The sequence below is a fragment of the Corvus brachyrhynchos genome, unplaced genomic scaffold (genome assembly GCF_000691975.1).
Source record: "Corvus brachyrhynchos isolate BGI_N302 unplaced genomic scaffold, ASM69197v1 scaffold148, whole genome shotgun sequence".
In the NCBI taxonomy this organism is placed as follows: Eukaryota; Metazoa; Chordata; class Aves; order Passeriformes; family Corvidae; genus Corvus; species Corvus brachyrhynchos.
Genome location: NW_008239785.1, coordinates 1,151,245 through 1,168,460, shown reverse-complemented (window position 1 = coordinate 1,168,460; position 17,216 = coordinate 1,151,245). Strand labels below are relative to the sequence as shown.

At 47.7% G+C, this 17,216-nt stretch overlaps 1 protein-coding gene across 1 annotated transcript in view; it reads left to right on the top strand.

The window, feature by feature from the left end:
- The window catches only part of LOC103621705 (urotensin-2 receptor), a 6,410-nt gene extending 4,234 nt beyond the window's left edge, over positions 1 to 2,176 (top strand). The window contains exon 2 of the mRNA XM_008640555.2: positions 455 to 2,176. Coding sequence (XP_008638777.1) covers positions 596 to 1,744 — 1,149 coding nt within the window. The 5' untranslated portion in view covers positions 455 to 595 and the 3' untranslated portion in view covers positions 1,745 to 2,176. The remainder of the gene's footprint in view (positions 1 to 454) is intronic.
- Positions 2,177 to 17,216: the final 15,040 nt, after the last annotated feature.

Sequence of the window (17,216 nt, the reverse complement as noted above, 5' to 3'; positions counted from 1 at the left end):
GGAATGCTGGACAGGACTTGGAGTGCACCACTAACGCAGAACAGACAATTTGGCTGCAAATGATAAATCTAAAGTTTGTTTTCCCTTTTTAGGGGTCTTCCGCTCCTTCAGAGTTAAGAATGTAGCAAAGAGGCCTAAGCAATCATGCTGATAGCTCTGTAAATCATTGTTATTAATTTAGGAAGGATGGTTTTTTACTCCAACCCCAAATTAAGGACTGCAGTAAGTGGTTCCAGTGATCCACACAACCTTTTTTGTCTCTTTTCCATGGACACACCTCACAGCTGGGCTCTTGTAATGAGAGCACAAGCCCTACATGAGTGGCCTCAGTGCCAAAGACCTTTGGTACATTCAGACAGTGCAGATGCATGCTCAGGGACAGGTAACTTCTACATGATCTTTTGTGTTGCTCTGGCATATTTCTAATATGTTGGTTTTGATGTCTTTTCTCTAGTGGAGAATGCAGATGGTCCTTGGATGAGACCCTGCTAAGAAATGGTTCAACATCTCCCAGCAGCCACACTTCTCAGAGCAGAAAGAAGCCCCTTGGACCCCTGTGACATGAGCAAAACCTCTGGCATTTAAGCCCAGGAGGATGTCCCTAACTGACGAGCTGGAGAGCCACTTCTCTGCCACCCCCTACATGGTGACAGACACAAGTGAGGACAACCTGTTCAGAATCAGGCCCAACATCTCCGCCAATGCCACCGGGGACGGTGCGTGGGCCGCCGGTTCCACGGAGGACATGATTGCCATCTGCACCATCGGGACCATCCTCTCCCTCATGTGCGTGGTTGGGGTGACAGGCAACGTCTACACCCTGCTGGTGATGTGCCACTACCTGCGCTCCTCTGCCTCCATGTACATCTACATCATCAACCTGGCGCTGGCCGACCTGCTCTACCTCCTCACCATCCCCTTCATCGTCGGCACCTACTTCATTCAGAAGTGGTACTTTGGGGACGTTGGCTGTCGTGTCCTGTTCAGCCTGGACTTCCTCACCATGCATGCCAGCATCTTCACCCTCACAGTCATGAGCACGGAGCGCTACTTTGCTGTGCTGAAGCCCCTGGACACGGTGAAGAGGTCCAAGAGCTACCGCAAGGCCATTGCTGTGGTGATCTGGCTGGTGTCACTGCTGCTCACCCTCCCCATGCTCATCATGATCCAGCTGGTGCAAAGGGACAACAAAAGCATCTGCCTGCCCACCTGGAGCAAGCTGTCCTACAAAGTCTATCTCACCATCCTTTTTGGCACCAGCATCGTGGGCCCGGGGGTGATCATTGGCTACCTTTATATCCGCCTGGCTAAGATTTACTGGGTGTCACAGACTGCATCCTTCAAGCAGACCAAGCGGCTGCCCAACCAGAAGGTGCTCTATTTAATCTTCACCATAGTGCTGGTCTTCTGGGCTTGCTTCTTGCCTTTCTGGATATGGCAGCTCCTCTTCCAGTATTACGAATCCTTCCCTTTATCTCCCAAGGTGATGAAGAACATTAATTACTTGACAACCTGCCTGACCTACAGCAACAGCTGCATCAACCCCTTCCTCTACACCCTGCTCACCAAAAACTACCGGGAGTACCTGAAGAACAGGCAGAGGTCCCTCAGCAGCAGCAGCGGGTACTTCCAGAGGAGGAATCGTTTCCAGAGGATTTCAGGGAGATCCCTGTCCACGAGCAGCCAGCACTGCACAGAGACTTACGTCCTTGCTCACGCTCCTTTGGGAAACAGCAGTGCCTGAAGGTAAAATATATCTCCAAGAACAATCAATATTGACTTCAGTGTTGCTTTGATTTAAAGTGTACGTTGTACAGGCGAAGCCTTGGCAGACCCAGAATGTGCACACATTTAGTCCAGAGGCTGTGCCGTGTGTCTGTTCTCATTTCTCCAGTGCCACTGATTTGATGCTAGAGGCACTCAGCTGAACATCTATCTAAATAGCCTTTCACTTTTTATCTTTATATTTTATAGTGTATGTCTCCTCAAGTAGCCATCAATAATGAAAGCCTATAACAGGGCCATGATTTTTAATAGTATCAGCTGTCTCACAACATTTAAAATTATGTTACCCCATGAATGGCTGTAGTTTGTTCTTTTTTTTTCTTCAGCAGTAGTGCTAAATTTGTAGTTGTACGAGGACTGAAAACAGTGAAATAAAGAAAAAAGCAGCTGATGTTTGTGACACACCATGCAGTTTGCATTTGGGGTAGGACTGGACAATGTGGATGAGGCATATCCAGGGTTGCTTTTCCCTGTTTGGGTCATACTCACATTTATTCTGCACTCCTGTGTGTGTGCACTGGGCTGGACTCTCCAGTCACACAGGTGTGTGCAGTGGAGTTACACCACGGTCTGTGTCAGCAGCACACGCTTCCCATGACAGTGCCACAGGCAGGGAACACTCAGCATCCCCTACTGCACTGACCCCAAACACCCATGTGGAGCAGCATCATCTGTCCTGGACAAGCATATCCACCCTCTGCCCTCCTCCAAGGAGGAATTGGGAACCTCTGATGTTGCTGTCCTCAGGGCATCCACTGGATAACAGCAACATCCAGCCTGAAGCACCAGACCTCCACTACCGAGTCCAGGAGGAGAGGACAGAGGGAGAGGAGGGGGTTGAGGAGATGTGATTTTCCCCGGGCAAAGCAATGTTCTCTGAAGTACTTAATACTCCCAATTATAAAAGAGCTGGTTCTCAGTTAGGGAGACAACTTGTTCCCTTCACTGGAGGTGACTTGGCCTTTCTGCTACAAACTGAGTCCTGAGTCCTCCAACTCGCTGCCTGTCCTGGCTCTCACCAATGATGAGGCATCATTAGTGCAAGTATATAATCCCTGATGTCTGGCACTTCCCCAGTGAGTCTAAAAGTACCTTCCCTGGGGTGCTGCCAACATCCATACAGGAGTCCTCTGCTTGCATCAGTCCTGCTACCTCATTAGCAGGGATATGAGGATGCAATGCCAACACAACCCTAACCAAGGTACAGAATTAGAACCAAATGAATGCTGAGCAGTGAACTCAGAACTGCAGTGTGAAATCCGTTTGGCAGTGAGCTCTGTTTGCTTAGACCGAGCCTGAATTCAGGATTTAACCGTCTATTCCCCTTCAAGGTGTTTAAACAGTCATTGCTCATGGGGACAGGGCAAGCTCTGCATGCAGCAGAGCCCATGGATGGGGGTGAGAAGCTTTGTTATGGAATCATAAAGGTTGGAAGAGACCTTCAAGACTGAGTCCAACCATTACCCAGCATCACCTCATTCACCACATGTCCCCCAGTGCCACAAACACACACATTTTGAACACTTCAGGGATGGTGATCCCACACTTCCTTGGGCAGCCTGTTCAAATGCCTGACCACCCCTTCATGGAAGAATTTTTCCTAATATCCAATCTAAATTCCTAAACCCATTTTCTACTTATAGAGTCGGGTGTTTATCATGAGTCAGAATATAAAGTTTAGCCTCCTTTTTCTCCTTTCAAATGGCAATTTTAGCTTCTCCTTGCTCAGGAAGAACCAGACAAGCTCAGGATGAGCAGTTCCCATGGTTATGAAGGAAAGCTACTGCAGCCTGAGCCTTTAGAAAGCACAGTCCATCTTGCCTAAAATCAGACGGTCAGAATGAAAGGGAGGTTGCAAATCTCAACTCATCCAGGCGTCACACACCAATGCGGACAGTGCAGAAGCTTCTGAGAGATATTGGAGCACATCTGCCTTCAATTATTCAGTCTGACCCCTTGAACCTTGGCAGCTCTGCTCTGATTCTCTTCTCCAAACCCTCCCCAAGCACTCCATCTCACAGAAAAGAGTTGCAAAACACCTTTCATGGCTCTGTCAGTGCAGGGAGCACCCTGAAAGCAGTGTGAGCAGTGTGTTGAGGGCATGAGGCCATGCCAGATGTCCAGGGAAAGGAGCTGGGATTCTCTGTTTTCCTGGAAGGACACACAGCCTCAGGCCTGGGCTGCACAGTCTCCTTTCCCATTTGAAGCTTGTGCTGTCTCAGCAGGGGCTTCTGATGCATTTGTCAAATCAGCACAACAAAGCCAAGGGAAAAGGCACCCCAAAGTCAGGGACTGGCTGTGGGTGATGCTTCTGTCAGTGCAGGGTCATCTCTGAACAATGAGGTGTCTCGTTCAAGCTTTTCCCTTCCCACCCCAGGCTGGAGCTGGTTTTTGCTCCTTCAAACACTCACATCCTTCAGCACTCAGCTCAGGCAACAATAAGGGAATATTATTCCAAGCCTGCAGGTACAAGCAAGGCTCTGAGCACTTCCCAAGCAGCATCAGTCCCAGCCCTGCATCCCAAACTGACTTTACAGGGCATCAGCCACACTCAGATACAAAACATCAAGGAGCTGTTCTCTGCCTGAAACCAAACAGCAACTCAGCCCTGAGAGGCTGCTGAGTATTAACAGGGGAGCAGGAGCAGCCAGTGAGAGCCAAAGAAGGAGCTGCCTCCTCCGAGACATAGATTAATTGTGTGTTTAATGATAGCTGTAAAATTATGGTGCCCTATTTATTCCTCCTTGCACAAACCCATCATCAGTCAAAGACCCAAGGGCAGACCTTTGCATAAATAAAATCTGGAATTGGTGTGAAAGGGAAGTGTGTATACATGTGGCTGTGTGCTTGCATAGCTCAGACCTGACTCTATTTGTTAGTTTTCTCCTGTGGGGTAAGGCCAGGAGCTTTTTATGATCCTGAGTCCTTAAGTCCCCCCATCTCTGAGGTATTTGGTGCCCCACAGACTGGAATCACCAGCTGAACTCCAGATAGTGGAAGTCAAAACACCAATTTTTTTGCCCATTTAAGCCAGGAAGCATTAACAATATCTCAAAACTCATAGAAAGTACAGCTGTAAAGACACCAGGGTTTTCCAAAAGGGCCAGGACAAGGATCCGTGCTCCTACAGCTGGGAAAGGCCAGGTACCCACTCTGGTGGCTGAAGCAGGCAGCAAAGTACAGCTGGGGCCAAGCAGTGTTCTCAGCTGGATATGGTCTTTGCCAGAAAAGGATGACGTCTATGTTTACCCAAACTATTCGCAAATCCACCCAGAAATTTAAGAACCCTTCTGGAAATTCTTTTATTTCTTCTTTTTCCAAATTCTGAATTGTCTCGTTTCAGCCTTTAGGAGGCAAAACAGCACAATTTCTCACTCCAGGATGGAGCTTTACCCATCAGTTTGCTTACACTTAATTTTAAAAAGCCTTTTTCCATTTTGTTCAAACCACAGGACTCTTACAAAAGTCCTGTGGTCCAAGGAGGAAAGCAGAGAGCAGCTGTGCATCCCTCTGTCCAAACCCTGCCTGGACAGGGTGGTACCCACCAAACTGCCACCCCCTGCCCAATTCCCTCGTGCCACAGCAATCACAGCACAAACCTCCCTCCTCACCTGCTGATGGAGCCTGATTTAAGTTCATCAACAACCCCACACTCAGTTTGAGTCCTCTCCTTGTTCCTGCAGCCCAGTGACTGAGGCTCTCTCCTCCTGTGACTGTCCCACCTCACCTGCTGGGACACAGCCAGTCCAGGAGCTCTTTGGCTTCCAAGCACCCAGAAAAACCTCAGCACAAGCTCCCAGAGAGGATCTTGGCAATGTTATGCACATTTTGCTTCACTTACAGCTCAAGATGGGCCAGGCTGGCTGGGTGAGGAGGTGGGATTTAAGGAGCACTTGGCTCTTGGTCACCAGCTCAGTGATTACTTACAGGGCCAGGGGGTGAGAGGTGGCATGGGTGACAATTTCCAGATTGTCAGGTGATCTTTCATTTCTCTGAGGTGTTTGCTCAGGAACTTCTCAATTCAGTGTTTGCTTCAGGGCATTAAGAGGAGAGGCCAAAGGCTGAGCAGAGCTTGGAGAGCAAATCCACACCTTGGCAGAGCTGCCTAGAAAAAACATTCCTGTTACCAGTGCTGCCCCACTGGCATCTGCTGTGGCTGCCACAACAGGATGTCTCCACGGAAATGATCTGCCCCAGCACACTCAGACTGACTGCTCTGGGGTTTTTCTTTCCCAAAATGCACAATGCACAATTAAATGCACAATTAAATCCTGAGACCTCCACACAGCCACTACTCCTTCTCCAGATCAAACTCCAGCTGTCTCCAGTGCAACAGTGAAGAATTCATTGAAAGAAAAGTATCAGACCCTGTCTTGTGCTTGGCAGCTTTGCTTTAAAGTGACACCTGGGCACACTGAATATTGTCCTGTGCGCCCCTGGATCCAGCCCACCTCTGCATGGGGGGAACTATTCCATCTATTTACTGCACAAGCTGCCATATCCTGGAAAACAGTGTCAGTTCTAAATGATTCTAACCACTTTTACACCTCCAAAATCAGTACCTTATCTGCAAGGACTGCTTAGACCTGAGTTTTAGCTGAGGATGCTGATCCAGGCACATCAGAAGTGTGGTGGAATCAAGGTAATCAAGGAGACAGTGCAGCAGCAGAGAGTAAATTGCTGCCAGAATGTAGAGGAGTATTTGAAAATGGGCTGGATGAGGCAGAGCAAAAGCAGGTGATTTGTTGCTGACTCCCAATTTTTCAGTGCAGTAAAAATGAAAACTCACGACAAACACTGCAGAAAAAAAAAAAGAATCCCACATCTGTGAGTGAAAGCTGAGCAGCAGATAAATCCATTGCTGGTAGTGACAAGGAAGCTCACTTTTATTCTGTTTTCCCAGGAACAAACACCCCACTAATGTACTCAAAGATCAGGGAATCCACCTGTCAAAAAGTCAGAGTTTTCTATGCACACTGAAGGCTTGTGGCTCAATCCACTCTTCCCAAACATTCATCACCTGTGAAGCCATCTGTCTGCGAGGAAAGCACATGTTTTTGCCAAAAGAGAAAGTGCAAGTATCACAATTTGTGTTTCAAAGACCAAACCACTCAAGCATACATAATTTCAACTGTTATTAGCTTTAATTACATGTCAAGTAGCTGCTCTTTCTGGTTTAAAGCTGTCTAGGAAGAGGATAAAATAGCACAATAAGAGCAAATATATGACAAAAATCAGTGAAACAACCTGCCTCAGTGATAGAGTGGAACATCCACAGGCACAGGAGCAGACAGGACAGGATTTGCCACGCCAGCTCTGACTGTTTCTACCATCCCTGGCCAATTCTGTCATCTCCCTTTCACAGACATCCTGCAACTCCCATAACAGAGTTAATTCATTGGCATCAACTGCAGTTCCAGCCACAAAACATCCAAGACCTACTTTTTTTTCAGATGTGCCGAAGGCAGCACAAGGGGTGCACCCACAGATGGACAGATCCTCAAAATAAATTAATCATTATGGGAAAGAAAGGCAATGCCAGGAGTGAGGTGTGAGCATCAGTAAGGAAATTCTTTGAGCCCCATGAACATGAGAATCAAATATTATGACAAAGATTTCTAATTCTTAATCACTCTTTCACAAAGGGGAAAAAAAATCTTAAAAGGAAGGAGGTTTCATTCATACCCCAGTGGCAACAGGTACCCACATGCTTTGGGAATTAATGGCAATTTCCAAGGTTTTACTTCCCATGTTGACTTTGGTGCCCAAATCTGAGCATTCTGGGCAGCAGAAGTGCACTTTGGCTTTTTCTGTGTTTGTGTTTATTTGAAACACAACAGGAAACACAGGCAGCAAAGCCTCCTGCTGATTGCTTAGTTTAGTTTATGGCTTGCTGCTCACAGGAGAGTGTAACATAATTAATTCATTAACTGCAAACGTTCCACAAACAGAATTGCTCCATGTTTATGTGAACTGCAAAATGTTTATGTGAATCCATGAGTCACTGGTCCTCTCTGGTATCCTCAGAGGAGAATTTCCTTCAGAATCCAGAACAGGGGCTGTAGAGAGCTCAGTTCTGAGCATAAGGCACAGGGTGCCACCAGCCCCAGCAGCCTCTGACCCAGCTGCCCTCCCAGGACCCCCTCCCTGGGGGTCAGAGGTTCACCATTCCAGCCACTCCACCTGGGAGATGCTGGATCCCACCCCCTGAGAGCAGCATCTCCACTGAAGTCTAGTGAGGAAAAAATACTCAGGTAGTTTGGCAACACTTGGCAAAACCTGGAGAGGAGCAAGGCAGGAGCAGAGCAGCAGGTGGGGCCCACCTGGCATTGGCTGGAATGTGCAGGTAGCCCAAGGAAAAGAAAGCCTGAATGTGAGGAATATGGGCCAAACCAAGCAGGGAGCCCAGGACTGACACGTTCAGGCTGAGATTTCTGGAAGAAATACATGTTTAATTTTGCACAGAGCCTGCCTATCCTATGTTTTCAACCGAGGCTATTAAGTTCTTATTTCATGCAAATTAAGCTTTCCAAGGAAAAGCCACAAGTCTCTAAGCAATAAAAGTAGGTTTGTTTCCACTGGAGTCAATGCAGTTGTACCAGTTGACAGGAAAGAAAAAAACCAACCCAAACTCAAAATCAGGAACACCCCAGACATTTTTGACCCTCTGACTCCAGGAAACCTGCATTTCAGCTGCCCACATTAGTAACAGTCAAGATATCAAATGATCCCATGAATGACAAGGTGCTCCATTTACTAGTACTTAGAGTATTCAAAAGTGAGACCTATCCCACCACACCAGAAGCTGAGTAAAACCATGTGATCTAAGGTGGAATTTCCAAAGTTTCCCAGTCCTCGGAATATCAGAGAATGGTAAATTTCCTCTCTTTAAAGGCAGCCTGTGCTGTTCCAGCCTCCTCCTCCTCCATGGCTGGGTTTCAGTACAGCAGCTTTGGCCATCTGGCTTCATTAGACCATCATCCCCAGCTTCTTTGTGATGGACCAAAAATAGAAAAAGCAGTTTCCCTTCGGGCATTTATCAAGCTAACTGGTGGGTTGATTAAGATTTAGTTTAGCTAATTAAGGAAGAAAACATCCTTGTAAGCTGCTGGGGCTTGATTTGCTTTCTGCTGCCTAAAACTTCTTCCTTGCTTTGAAACCTGTGTCTGGAAAGATCTGCTGTTGGGCCAACCTGCACCAGAACAAACCCTGAGGCAAACACCCAACGCTGCCACACTCCTGCACTGCAGCAAGGAATGAGCTTTAATTTCTGCTATCCCTGATCAGTGGGTGGAGCTGAAACGTAATTACCTCCAAGAGAAAACAACCAGCACCAGCAGGATTTTGGACACTCATGCAGACCCCAATGAAGTTGTTCTTTATGGTTGTCTTGCCCAGGGAGGTTGGGCACATCCATGCCAAGCTGGGAGAGGGCTCCATCCCACCCATGGAGCTCCCAGCCTCAGATTCCCTGTCCAGCTTAAAGAGAAAAATGACTACAGTGCATGGAGCAGCTGTGCTCAGCCAGCAGAGACCTAAAAGCTCTTTCTCCCGTTCTACAGGAACACCAGAATATTAAAATCCTTCACCAAAAAGAGAAACCCAAAGGCTCTTAAACCCAGGTGTGCATTGGTTGAGGATGATCTTGCATAGTTTAAGGATCACAAATACCTGCTTTAAACATTTCCTTGGAGGAAAAAACCTTCTTAAATGTGATGAAAAGCAAAAGCCCAGCCTATATCCCAACGCCTGAAGAACAAAACACCCTTCCCAGGAGCAGGAATTGGTTATTGTACCCTTCCCACATGAGGAAATTCATGTCCCCATGGTATGGAGGGGAGCAATGGAGATGTGCTGAAGACACTTGGCTGGAACTGAAGAAATTTTGGTGAAACTGGCTCCAACACACACTTTCATGTGAACCCAGGCCAGTCAATTAATTCTTCTGTGTTTGAGATTCTCACCACTAACCTGCCTTTTCCTTCCTCCAGCTTTGTCCCTCTCCTCCATTTAGGATACAAACTCCCCAGGACATCGAGTACCTCTTTCAAAGCCTGTGCAGATGCTCAGTACAGTGGGGCACAAATGTAACCAGTGACTTCAAAAGCAGCGTGACACAAACAGCAAATTTCAGCTGCTAATGGTAAAAAAGCAAAGGTATTTACTAGAGAGAAGCTTTAATCCTGTACAAAGCTGGTGCTGTGCTAGGTGTCCACACCTAGACAGCATCCACCATCCGTGTTCCTGAGCAAGGAAGGAACAGGACATGTCTCTGCAGCAGAACCTCACCCTGTGCCTGTTACCACCTCTGTGAGATGGCTCTGCCCTTCCTGAGCCCAGTTATGCAGCTGCATCCAGAGTCATTGCAGCAAAAAATCTTCCCTTTTTTTTTTTTTCCTTTTTGCCATTGAGTAATAGAGCAGCCTTTCTGCCCCACTGTGAAAAGAATGGATACCTCTGGATATGTGCTTATGGAAGAGCTGCACTGGCATATTTAGAGCTTCTCTGACTGGTCAGGTAAATCCATCAGTGACATGAAAAAATGCTGCCCAAAGGGATCAGCTATCAGTTTGCAGGAAAGGCATAAGTCAGGAAAGCAAGCTTCTGTCAGATGACCCCAGGATTAGTTAAGTGCAGTTGTTTCTCCTTAGAGAAGCTGCTGAATTTGCAGCTTTGGGAGCTTGAGTTATGCACAGCACTGCTCAGATCCGCACTGACACCCACTGCAGCTGCCCACAGCCCAGCCAGCAAACTGCACCTGAAAACTGGCTTTGTAGAATTTAGAAACCATGGAAATTGGCTTCCTGGGGCTTCTCCACACAAGCCTGTGAGCTCCTGGGTGTGCTGTGCTGACGGCCAGCAAATGGCAGAATACCTGGGAACCTCAGAGAGACCAAATCTCCCCACACAGCTGAGAAACAGAGCAACAAGTTGGTGTGCACAGAGGGAAGGAGTTTCGGGGTAAGAGTCTGCCAGACCAGGATGGAGAAGGGCTGTGGATGTGTCTCCTGGGGGTTGGCAAACTCCTCCAGAATGTCCAACTGCTTAGCTCCAAACAGGAGGAGCTCTGTGGCAGGGTGTCCCCTCTGCCTCTCCTGAGGGAAGGTGAGCTCCACCCCCAGGTCTGGACCTTGAACCCAGTACTGCCACATCCCTATCGACAAAGAAAAGCTCACAACGTTTGTTTCCCTTCCTGGAGTCCTTTGAGATCAATGCATGAAACAACAGTATGCCCTATACCTCTTGCATCTTCTCTTTGGGATAAACTAACACACAGCTCTGTGTTTTCCTTATTTCCAAGAAGAGAAAGGATCTGCCAGGTTGGTTGGGAAAGGGAGAAAGAAACATTTGGGTGCAAGCAGGGAGACCTGAGACCTCTGCCTGAGGCCACATGAGCTGAAATCACCCACCTGGCAAAGTGCATGACAGCTTCAGCCCCCAGAGATTTGCCTTCTCCTGGCTGTGGGGCTGGGAGAGGCTAAGGAAAAGCCTGTCCCGGGAACGCTGCTGAAATGGGCATGCTGCAAAAATGGGAACGCTGCTGAAGTGGGAACGCTGCTGAAACGGGAACGCTGCTGAAAGGGGAACGCTGCTGAAACGGGAACGCTGCTGAAGTGGGAATGCTGCTGAAATGGGAACGCTGCTGAAATGGGAACGCTGCTGAAGTGGGAACGCTGCTGAAATGGGAACGCTGCTCAGCCTCCGCCGCTCCCGACAGCGCTGAGTTATCCTTGGCACGACTCTCCTGAGCTGAAGTGATGTTTATAAGGGTGCTCTCTTAAATGGAAGAAAAATACACCCGTGCTGAATCAAATGGCAGACATTTCTTTAGAGCGAAGTTTGGCCGGGGATGCGGAACAGGATTGTTCTGGCACCATCCAAGGCAGCTCCACTCCTGTGAAGGTTTCTCTGTCTCCCTTCTATTTATTTATTTATTTACTCCTTGTGAATGTGGAGTTCTCATTCAGGGCTTGGCATGTGTAGGGTGAAAGGGCTCACAATGCCCGCTGAGGGGGAACCCAAAACTGTCTGTGGACAGCAGAGTAACCATGTGGGAGAGCAGATGCAGAGCTGTGGGCATATGAATGTGGTCATGTCAGCATGGAAGTGTTTGGAAGAGCAACTGGACAGTCTTTTTGTGCTGGACAGAGGCAGGTGAGTGGGGTGTTCATGGCTGTGCACATGAGCAAAAGCACCATATTCCTCCTAACCCACTGTGTTAACATTCCTGGTGGATCAGCCACAGAGATAACAGAGCTGTCTTACAAGCCTGGAAAGAATAAGTGTATTCTTTGGGTAAAGGGTCACTGGAGACAATCAAAACCCACTAGCACTGATTTTCATCCAAGGAATTTTCCGAGACTTTCCCAGAGGTCTATATCACATCTGCTTAGCATCACCTCCACAGCCTCTAAGCACCTCCTGTGCCAAACCAGCTCAGCCAAGCCAGGGGAGCACAAGAGCCTGGTAATAACAGCACTTAAAACCCCCACAGGGAGGAACAATTTGCCCTTCATCACTCCTGAAACAGAAAGATGTATTGGGTTACAGCGAATTTCTATTTTCTCTGCACCCAGTTCATTGGAAAAACCTCAACAGCAGCAGTTTGTCAGGAGCACATTGCAACCAGCAAACCCAGCTCGAGCAAGACGGGAACAAGGGCTGGGTTCAGCACACACCAAGGGGGGAAAGCAGCACCTGCAAGCAGTTTATTACACCTATAATGCACAAATGGATGTAAAGACTGCCCAGTGACAGATCCAGCATGGCCCAGAAGCTCAGTCTCTTAACAGCCAGAGACCCCATCCCAGCTTCAAGCAGGTGATGTCAGTGTCCATCTCCTCCTACAGCCTCCACATGCCTCTCCATCCTGGGGGGATTTCCCTCTCAGTAGGGGCTAGACCTAATGGGAATCCCCACACAGAGCTCTGGGACAGAGCTGCATCACACTGGAGTTAGAGATCAACACATCTGATCCTTCCATTTGGTTCATAATTTTGTGGATGGCACAGGGGGCACAGAAGATGTGGCTGGCTCTGCAGACCAGCACGGCAGGAGCTCCCACACCCTCTGTAGCTAGTGGGGCCTGAATGCTGTTAGTAACTGTGTGACAGCAGCAGAAAATCTGTGTAATTGGCATTGTAAGGCCTGTGGTTATCCTGCAGAAAATTGTACCTTGCTGGACCAAACCACAATCAAAGAGCTTCGTATGACTCTGCAGTTGAGTGCTCTGAGGCCCTACAGCAAACCACTGTTATTTGAAGTGCTATAAATATGGCAGCAGTTCAAAGGCTGCTGCAGATGGGCACGAGCACCCTGCTGACTTCTGCTGCCCTGTGGGACTGAGCACTGCTGCCTCCAGCCCTTGCCCACATGGATGCATCCCTCAGAGCCCCAGTTCCACTGGGAGTGAAATGAATGCTGCCTGTTCTGGCAGAGATACAGGCAAGGAAAGCAGGAGACATCACACAGGAGGGAGGAGATCTTTCTTTTTCCTTTTTCTTTTCCCCTGTCCTGACTGCTAGTGTTTTCTGTTAGAATCCCCACAGCATTCAGTACATAAGAAATTAAAGAAGCAACTATAGGGAGAAACAGGAGGTGTTCCCATGGGTGGGAGAGCTTTCAAATAAGCACTTTAAAATCACTTATTAGATAACAATGTTGTATCTGAAGCCACTTAGATAGTGGCACATTAAGAGCTGGCAGGACTGACAGAGTCTTTTCTGCTCACACAAGCACAACAGAAATCTGTGCTTTATCTCTTAGCCACGCTGGGTGCAAAACACATTTCTCTGAAGATTTTCACTCTCCCCCAAAGCACTTTGAAAACACTGTTTGTCCCATTATACACGCAGCTCCTCCCTCCTCCTCAGCACTGCAGTTTGAGCAAAAATTCTGGGTACATCACCACAAGTGTGCTTCTTTATTTGCAGTCTCACACACATTCACTGATGTGCCTAATTCCCAGCCTTTTGCTCTTCTTATCAAACCAAGGTGTTTGCCTGCACAAGTTTGCCTCAAAGGATAGCAGAAAGAGCTATCTCATGCTCAAGATATGGAAGCACATCCCAAGTCTGAGAAGTCAACCTCTTTACAAACTGCAAAATAACTCCAATTTTTTTCCAGCATTGCCCGAATGAAAAGGGAGGGAATTGGTTCCCACTTCCTTGGGCAGCTGCATTTACATGAAGAGTGACATTAAAGATTATCACAAATCAGTCAAATTCCTATAATAACTTTGAGAAAAGCCTTCCTGCAAAACTGGGACTGTGACAGCAGGCTCAGATACCCACCAGCAGCACTGGACTAGACATAGGAGGAATTAAGTCCTCCCTGCTGCCAGCAGGACCAGCTGGCTCCAGGACACTGGGATGAGGAAAGCATCCAGGTCCTGCCTTTTTTGAGGCCTGAGGAACAAATTAGCATTTCAAGGCATGGTGTCAAGGGATGGATAGCAAACGCTTTGGCTGTTGGTGCTACTACAGCAATGACAACAAATTAAGTAGACAGATGTTTAGAAACCAAGACCATACACAGCAGGCAAGAAAGGAATCTGTATCCTTCCCAAGAGGAATGGATGTTATCATCACTGATTTTTTAGCTAGGAGTCATCCTGCAGTGCCACGTTTCACAGAAACATTACCTTGGCATCCAACATGGGGCCTTTTCAGAAGGGCTTGGTAGTGTAAACTTTCTCACAAGTGGACACTTTTCCACCTTATGAAGTCACCAGGGATTTTAATCTCTCTCTCTATCCAAGACAGAGCACAGAATGAAATCCCTGCAGAGTGTGAGGAGGAGGGCTTGGCCCAGCACTGAGACTGGGAGAAACCCATACTCACACAGCGCCTGCTCTGGAGAAGGCTCTTGGTTTCATCTCCCACAAGCACTGAAATTTATTCCAGGCTTTCGTTTTCTTTCTCTTTTTTCTTTTTCTCCTCTAAGTAATCCTAAGTCTCCAATGGGACTCTGCATTTTGTTTATTCCAATCAGCAGCAATTCTAGTGGCTTTTGGACTGCAAAAAGCAGAGTGAAAAAGCAGACAGTGGTGGGAGAGAGAACACACAGACATCTTAGAGCCAGCACTGATGTCATGCTGAATGGACATTCGAAAGAATTCAGTGTCTCGGTATCATTTGCTCCCAGAAGCAGCAGCTATCCAAAGCACTCCAGCACGATTTGCATCCAGGAATTCTGATCTCTACGTGCCCAACAAGAAGAACAAACTCTGGTTTGCAGCTCACGTTGCAGGGTCAGGATGGTTAAAGCCCCTCTGGTGTCCAGCTCTTTTATGGCAATTTAAAAATCATCTTTACCGGCTCGAATACAGCAGTCCCCCTCCCCAGGAGGTGACCTGAATCGAGGGGCAGGACTTCATGGGGTGACACTGAACAGGACCCCTGTGTCTCTGCAGAGGTTTGGGCTCACTCAGGTTCCCTCCACCCTCAGGGGCATGGTCTGCTGGCACTGAGGTGCTGGCAAGTCTGAGCTTCCCAGTAAAGAGCAGGGACGTGCTACAGACCCAGCAGAAAATAAGAATATCAAAAGGCAGCAGTAAGGGGCACCAAGAGATGCTGTCCCTACCTCACCTTCATCAGTCAGACCCCATCCCAGCAGAATTAGGTGTATGCTGCAGAGAGCAGGGATGGAGCCAGGCGTCCCTTGGGCAGCAGGGACCTGATTACATCTGTCCTGAGCCCCCTCCAGTGCCATTCCCTGCCCCCAGCCTGTGCAGTGCCCGGTGCAGCTGCACAGGAGCAATCTCAGCACAGAGAGCCCCGATGCTCCTGCTGTGGGAAGGGAAGGTTTCCAGCAGCAGGATCCTCAGCACGGCCAGGAGCTGTGGTCTGGAGTGCTGCTCAAACCATGTGGGCACGTGGGTACCACGCTGCCCTTGCACAAGCCACTGCCAGCATTGCTGGTGCCAGCAGGATGGCACACTGCAGAACCTGGCTTTGCTTTTCCCCACCACGAGGGCCGGTTTTAACTGATGGAGTGGGACCGCTGACAGGGCTGGGAATGCTGGGAGAAGGTATCCTGCAGGATAAGAGCACTCCTACTCCTGCTATTCCACAGCTTTACCAGTGCATAGGCCTTGTTACTCTCAGCAGGTAAAACTCAGCCTGTGCTGACAGCAGGCAAAAGGCATCTGAATCACATCCTGCAAATGTAGCAAATTAAACCTGGAACAAAGGGCTCTGCACCACTGTGCCTGTGACCTGTCCTGGGATATTCAACAGGCACACACCTCATGCCAGGTTTCCTAAAAGCATGTGCCACTGGTCTCTCGGTCTAGTGCCACAGGCTGGGAATAGGTAAATTGTTAAAGTCATAACCTGAAGAGGGAGTGGAAAAATCCTGTGGCCAAAACCAAAATCATGGATTAGAAAGTACTGGAGAAACCTTTGGTAGGAAGACAGGGATCTGTATTCTGTGTCTGCCCCAGCCAAACCCAGGTATTTGGTCATTCCAAAATAATTCCCTCCATGTATGGGAAGGACTTGAAAGCACACACACTGTCCCCCAAGCTGCAGTACATAAATACAACCAGAGGCATCTATATTCTTTTATCCAGTATTTATTTGTTAATATTTATTATCCAGTTATTTATTTATTAAAGATCAGCTTTTCCTCTGCTGGTCCCAGTTGAAACAGATCAAACAGTTTCACAGGAATGAGTATGAGTTTCATAGGAATGATGTGAATGAGTTTTGCATCAACTCTGGAGACATTCAAAACATCAAGAGAAACCAGCAGCTGTATTTCTCACCATAATCTGAGCTGCCTGGCTGTAGGATTTACTTCCCTTGGATAGATGAAAGGAACTGTGCTTTATGCTGAAGCACTAAAGCCACAGGCACACTTTTCCCTCCCCTGGCCTTCCCTCAATCAGTTGTTCTGCACTATGAAACAGAAGTCAAAAACTCATTAAACTACCAGCATACTCTATTTGCCCCACAACACTTTTTGCCCCTCAGTTAATGAGTATGGGGAAGAAAAAAAGGGCAAATATGGGAACAGTTTGCAGGCACCACTATGGATACAGAAATCACCTTCATGCTCTGGACAACTGATGTATTAACAGTGTATTAGAAGTGACAAGTTCCAAGGATTCATGCAGTGGAGATGGTCCTCATTTGCCATAATGAAACAAACCATGAAAGTACTGTCTTGATGCTATTAACTGGTTCCTGAGCCTGACTGCGCTTCTTTGCATCCAGAGAGATACTTTACACCCCCCTTTGATGCCCACATAACTAATCAGCATCTGCAAGGTGAAGCAGTCTCACAGTGAAGCAAAGATAATAATTTCTTCTATTTTCCTTTTTCTCCTCTCGTGATTTAAAAAGACCCCATAATCATTTACTCAACTGGATTCATTTCCAGCAGGTCTTTCTTCAGAGAATGATGATTTTTTTGGTCTCTCAGTT